Here is an 8,850-nt window from a genome sequence, read left to right on the forward strand (position 1 = left end):
CACAGGCCTCTCACTCCATCTTTCCTTGTCTCCCCAACCCAGATGGGGCAGTGGTGTGTATGCTCCAGTTCCCCAACCCCAGCTGGTACTGGGACACAGTGACCAAGATCTGCGTGTTTCTCTTTGCCTTCGTGGTGCCCATTCTCATCATCACTGTGTGCTACGGCCTCATGCTGCTGCGCCTGCGCAGCGTGCGCCTGCTGTCGGGCTCTAAGGAGAAGGACCGCAGCCTGCGGCGCATCACGCGCATGGTGCTGGTGGTGGTGGGCGCCTTCGTGGTGTGCTGGGCCCCCATCCACATCTTCGTCATCGTGTGGACCCTGGTGGACATCGACCGGCACGATCCTCTCGTGGTGGCCGCACTGCACCTGTGCATCGCCCTGGGCTACGCCAACAGCAGCCTCAACCCCGTACTCTACGCCTTCCTGGACGAGAACTTCAAGCGCTGCTTCCGCCAGCTCTGCCGCTCGCCCTGTGGCCGCCAGGAGCCAGGCAGTTTTAACCGGGCGCGCGAGGCCACAGCCCGCGAGCGGGTCACTGCCTGCACCCCCTCCGATGGTCCGGGTGGTGGCGCTGCGGCCTGACCGTGTCCCTCCCCTGGGACCCTCCGGGGAGACCACGGGGGGGGCCCCCCAGGAGGTAGAATCACCATCTGGGACTGGGCAGTAGTGGGTGGGGAGGCTTGGGCCACTGGATGGGGCCCCTGTGTCGGAGAAGAGCTGGGGACTTGGGGCCATGTGGCTGCCGCAGACGGGGCCTGTATAGTGGGGTGGCCTTTGGATCCAGTTGGAGGCGAGTACCTGCCCCTTGGTGGGGGCAGCTAGCGACTACAGGAGCGTGGGACCTGCAGCGGCAGAACCAGGCCCCTTAATAAGACCTGTGCAGTGGGCAGGGGCTCGACCTTGGGGCAGCCTTGATTGCTGAACCCAGTGGGGCTTTTGGGCATCATGGAATCTGACGATTCTGCACCTAAGACCCGGGAGGGGCAGGAGTAGGCGGTGGCTTGGAGACCGAGCTGTGAGACAGCTCAGTGGATAGGAGCCCCTTCCGGGGGCAGACAGAGTGACAGGACAGGCTGGCTGGCGACAGCACAGGTTTGTCATCATATAGACTGCTGTGTGAAGGAGGTGGGGCCTCATGTTTGGGGTCAGGTCCCAGCCCCCGAGTTCTAGCAGCAGGTGGGGACTCTGCAGTCTAGGTCCAACTTGATATCTTTATAAATAAAGAATGCAAAAGAATTAGGGGGTGGGGACAAAATGGAAAGTGAGGAAGAAAGAAACAACATATTTTTCCTCTCCAATGGTCACTTATTTCTTTGGAACAGACAGTGATGCCTATGAATGGAAGCAGTGTCTACAGCAATATACAGTGGATTTGGGACAGGACAGTAGCATAGGGCCAGCGGCTCCCAGCTGGGGAAGGGCAACAGGCCTCAGTTGAATTAGGGTCCCCAGAACCAAGTACTTGAGGCTCAGGAGGAGCAAGAAGGTCTGGGGGCTGCAAAACCCAAGCTGTGTGGGCCTTTGTGCCAGCGGGCAGAAGTGGTGGTTGTGGGCTAAGGTGCAGGAGGGGAGGGCTTCTGCTTGAGGTTAGGTCCTCCAGCCTGAGGAGGGACACTTTTGGGGGAGTCCCCAAGGGCCTTCGTGTCTGTGGCTGAGTATTGAGTACAGAGAGGATGACCTATTGAGAGCCCCATTCATGGTGAGTGAACTGGGGGCAAGGGGGCACCAAGACTCCCATGTTGATTTCTGGATCCTTGATAAACCTCAGACTTCTCTCTCTTGCTCCCAGCATCGGCCTGGGCCCCATGCATCCTGTGTGAGTGGCTCAGATGAACTGCAACTGCCCACATGGGGCCTGACTTGGGGGAACTGAAGGAAGATGGCTCATGCTTCCTTCTCCTGTCGGCTCTTGGCTCCCCAACCTGTTCCAGCCCACTCAGCTCCTCCTTCAGGCTGCTAAGTTCCAGGGTCCACCCAAAGCCAGGCATAGAAGTACCCCAGATTGTTGCTTTCCTTGGTGTCAGGGTCTGTCCTTGTCCCCTGTGCCTGCCCAAGCCTCCTCTTCCCACCCTCCCCCACCCTGCCTCAGCAAGACACCCCTGACTCCCTATTGAAGCAAGTGCTGACATCCTTGTAAAAACAAATTTAATTTTCTTCCTTTTTTGGGACAGATGGGAAGGATTTGACGCCTTTGTCTCAAACTAAAAAAAAAAAAAAAAAAAAGAAACAATATACCTCTTTTCCCCTTGACAGCCATTTTTTGGGAACAAAAGCTGGGAGCTGTCACTCCAGCAGGAACTGAACTAGTTTTTTTTTTTTTGTGGGGGGGCACCAAGATGGGCTTTGTGCACATTTAAGGGGTGAGAGTCCTTTCAATGGCAAAGCACAGCCCTCTTCTCAGGGAATGGTCCCGTGGAACTCTGGACCTGGGGACTTTCTTCCTGGAAGTGGCTCCCCTGGGACCTAGGATGTGGGAGCAGTGACCATCATTCAGATCCAGCCCCCGAGCTACTGTGACCTGGAGTCTCAGTCTGCTTGTAGCTCCGCCATCACCACCTGAAAGGGCCCTGGGGCCATACAGACTTCTGTTTGGAGGGGGCTCAGCAAGGCAGGGGGTCATCCTGGACATGCCTTAACATTTGGGACTCCTAATTCTCTGGGAAGATGGCAGAGAAAGAGACCAATTTAGGAACCAGAGAAGACTCTGGAAGTAAGTGGGGCTGTTGATTCTTCCAAGTGCTGTGTCATCATACATATGCCACACGCACATACACATGCACATGCTGCACATGCACATGCCACAGACCTGTCTTTAAGCCCACTCACTGCCATCTGGATGCTTCGTGTGGTTCTAACATCTGACTGCTTCTTGCCCCTGCTAGAAGCTATACATTTGTCCTGGAGTCAACAGGGGCTGGATTCCAGCCAAATAAATGTATGTAAGGTAAAGCAGTTTTGCATTGAAATCTCTTTCCTACCAGCCTAACACATTGGCTTTGCCATTAGAAGGCTTGAGCCAGTGGATAAACAGATGGCTGCCCAAGTTCAATCCCCAATACTGAAAAAAAAAAAGTTAAGAATTATTTTGGGCTAGGGAGATAGCTCAGTGGAATAAGTGCTTACCTGGCAAGCACAAGGTCCTGAGTTCAATCCCTGGTACCACCAAGAAATCACTAACAGTGAAAAGGAGGACCAGGGATGGATAGCTCAGCAGCATAAGTGCCTGCCTGGCAAGCACAAGGTCCTAAGTTCTATCCCCGGTAACACACACACACACACACACACACACACACACACACAAAGACACTTCAGATGACTATCCCATAACACACACAACACACACACACACACACACACACAAAGATAGACACTTCAGATGACTGCATCCCATAGTGACGATTGCAGGGACAGAGCCCTAGGAGTGTCACAGGAAGTGCCTTTTGTATCTTTTTACTAAAAACACATGTGTCTAGAAATTCCATGAGAGCAGAAAAGGATCAGAGGTCCTTAAAGGATGAGTAGGAGTTGGCCACCGATGGGAGGGAAGTATATGCAAAAGCATAAGGTTGTCAAGTGCTTGGCAAAGCCAAGAAGTTATGTGCATAGGACACACGGGATTTAACTGAGCACCTCTGTGTGCCTGGCTGGATGCTGGGCGTGTTCTGTGCATTATCCCAGTGGTGCCTCAGGCAGCCACATGGGGAAATAGTGATATCCCCCTTTCAGATGAGAGCTGAGAGTCCCAGCGGTTGAGCCACTTGCCTCTGGGCCACAGACACAGTAGTAGTGGCAGAACCTAGGTTGGTGGAATTCCAGGGGAAATTCCGTGGTCCAAGTAGATGGTAAATGCCAGGCACTGTTGAGGTAGGAAGGCATTAGTAGCTGGAACCCTGGGATGAGGTTTTGGAAGACACAGTGGAGCAATGTGAAGGAAAAGGGCAATTTTTCATGAACTTTTGCTCCTCTCAAGCTCTCCAGATTTTCTCAATTCAAAATGTACCGTGCATGATGCATTTTTAAAGCTCCAAATTGACAGTGTAATTCTAGATCATCACCAGGTTCTGAAAACTGCAGAGTAGGGCTCTTTCCTCCAAAATTTCCATTCCCCTCTCTCTAGGAGTGGGAGGGAAGTTTTTGCCCCTGGTTTAAAAATGCCCTACATTTTCCTATCTGTTCTTCCAGTAACAGGTAAGCCTGGCACCAGATCTTGGCTTTCCATCCCTGAGCCTGAGTATCCTCATTGGTAGTGTGAACTTCCTTCAGTAGCAGTTGTGCAAATTAAGTGAGATAATGTGCATATTGCGGTAGGGCCCATCACGTAAAGATCCTCTTAGCACACGGTAAGAAACTGTTACTAAGCTGGAATGTGAAGCAGGGCTATAGACCCACAGGGAAAGTGGTGAGCTCACAGGGGTAGCAAGAAAGAAGAGCTGGGGGGCCCTGCCTGGGGATCCCCTTGCTTCCTAGACTCGTGAGCCAAGGTAGAGAATGAGAAGCCACAAGAAAAACGAGGAGGATGGGGGGGGGGGAGAGAATGCGTTGCCATGGAAACTGGAGGAGGAGGGCGTTGCCAGGAGGAGGGAGTGATGGAGAATGTCAAGTGTCAGATGAGGATGGGGGTGGGGCAGACAGGAGGCCAAGGGGAATAAACTGGCACCCTCGGCTTCAGTCTCTGCATGCCCTGGGAAACTCCCAAGCCAAGATTCAAATCTCAACCCTGAAGTGAAGTGGCTGCATGAAACTAGGCAAAAGGATTTGCCCTCTCTGAGCTTCTGTTTGCTCCTAGATCCAACACAGAGGCCTGGGTTAGTCTCTAATATGACAGTCAGCCTGTAATTAGATTCCTGCATTTGATGGATTCCTGGCCACCTTGTAGTAGTAAGACTTTAGGCCCCCAATACAGGGCTATTCAATAATTGTGTAGATGCCAGAGGCAGCTGCTGGATGAAAGGGTGCTTGGCTTGGAATTTGAAATGCTTTTGCAGGTGGAGGGAGGTCAATAGGATCAGAAGTTCAAACAGTGTCCTGCGAGCAGCAAGAGACCCAGGTGGGCATCTGCTGGGTCGTGGTCCCCCTTCTTTCTATCAGTGACAGATTCTGAGCCAGGGACTACAGATCTGGAGGGGGAACCAGACCTAGAAAGGCCAAGTGACACCCACCCTCCAGATCCTGGCTCCAGCACTCACACAGGAAACACAGAGCTCTCTTTCACCATGCACTTATTTGTTTTTATTTATTACTGGATTTCACTTTTTCACACCAGGCAGGTCATGCTGGCAGCTGGCAGGAACAATGGGCGAGTTAGGACCACTCAACTCACCGATGAGGGTCTGATCGGGATGCTGGCTGTGGAGCTCTGGTTTGGGAGCCCAAAGTTGAGCCTCCACAGAACTGCTGGAGTCCTTCCAGGCCAGCAGGCTGCTGCCATGGCGTGCATGACTGGGAGGTCGTCTTGGGGGTAGCCCCAGGGCCAGCGCCTTGGCCATCGCGGGATTGCTGCCGTCACTTCCACGTCAGCTGCCCGAAACACTGCTGCAACTGTGGCTGATCCTTCCCTCTCTTCTTTGGAAGGCTGCTTGTTCGGTAACTTTTTGGCTGCCTGCCACGTCTTTTCTGTATGACCCTTGGCAAGACGTTTCATTCGCTGAGCCCATTTCCTACATCATGGTGATGACACTTAGCTGGTTAGAAGTTAAGATTTAGAAAGAAGCTGCAAGGGGCTGGTGAGATGGCTCAGTGGTCTAAAGCACCTACTTAAAACAAACTTAGCAAAGCCCAGGGACCACGGTTCAATCCCCCAGCACCACATGCCAGCCAGCCCACCCCCTGGTGGGCTGAGCTGGCCACACACACACACAAATAAATAAAAAAAAAAAAGAAGCTGCGGCCTTGTCTGTGCCAGTCACAGAAGTTCCCAGGGATGCCAGGCGTGGTGGTGCACATCTGTAACCCCTGCACCTGGGAGGCTGAGGCAGGAGGATTGCTATGTGGCCAAGGCCTGCCTGGGCTACATACATAGTGAGTTCAAGGGCAGCATGAATTACTTAGTGAGACCTTGTTTAAAAAAAAACAAAAAACACCCTGGGCATGGTGGTGTATATCTGTAACCACAGTACTCAGGAGGCGGAGCCAGAGGTCCCCCCCTCAAGAAAAAGTTCCCAGCAAATACAAGTGGACACCGCATGGGAGAACTATATGCCTGGGGCACGGCAAATGCTCAAGGAGTAGAGCCTTTTGCTGCCCTCTAATGTTTTCTGGTACATACCTCCAGCCCTGTTTCTCAGTGCTGTGGGCTGGGCAGGCCAAAGCTCTTCTCTGGTAACCGTCTCCTCCAGTTTCAGAAGAAGCCTGTAACAGAGAAGCTACTTTCACGAGGAAGTCTTCTCACTAGCTCCTTTTTTGTGGCTGTCATCTTGTCCCTCGCAGGAACCCAAAAGTAGAGGGAGCCTGGAATGCAGAAGGGTCCCAGTGGTTTCAGTTGTGGTCCTTTCGGCTTGAACACTTGAGTCAGGGGATGGGGAATGTGACATCCATCTGAGGGGATTCATCTTCTAAAACCCCCTCTTGAAAGGAATCACAAGGCAGGAGACAGGGGATGAGGTTTTGACTCTGTCCCCTGCTTCCTTGCTGCGTGACATTGGGGGGGGGGGTTGTCTCTGTTTCTCTCTGCGTATCTGCACAATGGAGGAGCAGAGGTGGGAATTGATGGAATCTGAGGGCTGTGCCATTCTGGGAGAGAACTAAGGCTTTCTCCTCCTGTTCCTTGATCCTAGAAACTGACACTTAGTGGTAAGATCCCTGTGAATTAGTCCAGAGATAGGGAAAAAGCATGCCTGGGGGCTGACACCTGGCATGGCACCGCCCTGCTTTGGGGGTCAGGGAGGTGGGTGTGGCACTAATGAAGCTTGCCCCACTCACCTGGCTTTACCCCTCCCAGGTCTCATCTTGGTACTCCGACCCAGCCTGTTTTCTCAATAAAATGAACATCTACATCCTTGTCTATTTTGTTCATCTTTTTGGGTCCCTAGTGAGAGAATCTGGAGGGTGATAGAGGGACAGAGCAGAGGCTCAGGACCTCAGTACGCACGTGTGTACATACGCATGCATGTGTGTGTGTGTGTGTGTGTGTGTGTGTGTGTGTATCCTTCGGAGTCACAGGCTCCAGGCTTTCCTGGCCAAGCTAGGCTCCCGCTCCCTGCCTCTGTATCACTCTCTTCCCTAGAGTCTTTCCAGGCCCACGGACCCCTGGGGCTTCCGCTGCTTCTCTATCCCCTCCCTACCACCCAGCCCTCCTGTGCTCTTTCCTTTGGCTGTAGCATCCCCAGTTCCCTCAAGGTGGCTCTGGGGATAGATAGGAGTGAGACATCCTGTCTCCCAAGAGACCCTCTCTCTTCACTTCAACTCCCTCATCAGATCTCCCTCCCTGGCACCTGTGACTCATCTTTATTAAGAGGCCACCAGGACTTGGAGCCTCTCCTCATCCCTACGCCCAGCCTCCACAAAGCCCTCAGCCAGGGGTTGCCCAGCCTGGGCCCAAGGTCACCTGGAAGATGCAGCACCCAGCGCCCAGCACCCGCACCCCTCTCCCTTGTGTGGTGCAGACTATGGATAGGGAGCAGAGGTGAGGCGGGATCACCAAGCTCCCTGGGTTGGGAGGTGGTTGACAGCTGGGCTTTCCCTGCTCAAGAGTGACTTGGATTAAGGAGACTTCACAGGTGTCATGGCTGAAAGGATGGCTGCGAAGGAGAGTGTGTGTGTATGTGGGCACACATTATTTTTTTTTCTCATTTTTGCATGTATCCTGAGGAAAATAGTATCTGGTACTGCTCCAGGGCTCACTTTCCTCTTTTGTAACACAGGATAAGTAATTGTTATAACCAGGACTTTTCAGAGAATCTAGTGATACAACATCTGCACAGTAATGGGACACATTATTGTTAATGGGAAAAACACTCTCTACCTTTAATCTTCAATAGCTCCCAGTTGCCGAGAAAATCCAGATGGCTCTAGGCCCTTTCTCAAGGGGAGAATGGAAGTTCAAACTTGCCTGGTGCCAAAAACTCCCTTAGAGAATGGAGGACAAACTACAGGAAGAGGACTGCTAACGCCCAGCTCAGGGTTAGGGGAGGGCAGCGGAGAGGGAGGGCAACAGGGCCCTGTGCCAACTCCCTCTCCCTCCAGGAAGCCTTCCTGATGGCTCCAGCTGCACTCTGCCTCCCTGTGAGGATCTGCCCCGCTGCTAGGGGGCGCCACTGGACCAAGACCGGCTCTTTCAGCAGGCTGTTGAGAACATCACCAGGTGCGAGGGATGCTGCTGCTGCCAACAGAAACAGGAAGTTCAGTGGAAAGGAACATTAGAGTTTCTAAAATTCTATGTTAGTGGAGTTTCTCGATCTCAAATTATATGAACTGAGAAACCTGATAAACACAGAAAAAAGGAGGAAAAGATTACCCATATTCCCACTCTGTTCACATGCAGGCTATTTCCTTATCAGGGATTCCAGAGCTCTTTGAAATGAGGCGTGAACTGTGCCCTGGGCTGCAGGGTTGGGAACTCTCATGAGGCCAGGGCTCTAGGACCCACAGTTTCAAAGAAATGCTACTCTTTTGGGGCATGGTGGCAAACACTTGTAATCTCAGCACTCTGGGAGGCTGAGGCAGGAAGATCTCTAATTTGAGTCCACTCTGGGAAATTTAGCAAGACCTTGTCGCAAAATAAGAATTTAATCTCAGGCTGTCACAGAGAGCAAATTGGCCAAGCAATGGCCCTGACTCATCCACATGGCTGACACTGACAAAGGATCTACAATCTGAGGTACAGGGTCTCAGGATAAATCCTGAGGGGATT

At 52.5% G+C, this 8,850-nt stretch overlaps 1 protein-coding gene across 1 annotated transcript in view; it reads left to right on the forward strand.

Annotated features, from left to right (window-relative positions):
* The window catches only part of Oprd1 (opioid receptor delta 1), a 39,818-nt gene extending 39,232 nt beyond the window's left edge, over positions 1-586 (forward strand). The window contains exon 3 of the mRNA XM_004642896.1: positions 43-586. Within this exon, the coding sequence (XP_004642953.1) occupies positions 43-584 (542 nt within the window). The 3' untranslated portion in view covers positions 585-586. The remainder of the gene's footprint in view (positions 1-42) is intronic.
* Positions 587-8,850: the final 8,264 nt, after the last annotated feature.

This window comes from Octodon degus, unplaced genomic scaffold (genome assembly GCF_000260255.1).
Source record: "Octodon degus isolate 3935 unplaced genomic scaffold, OctDeg1.0 scaffold00163, whole genome shotgun sequence".
Taxonomy (NCBI): domain Eukaryota; kingdom Metazoa; phylum Chordata; class Mammalia; order Rodentia; family Octodontidae; genus Octodon; species Octodon degus.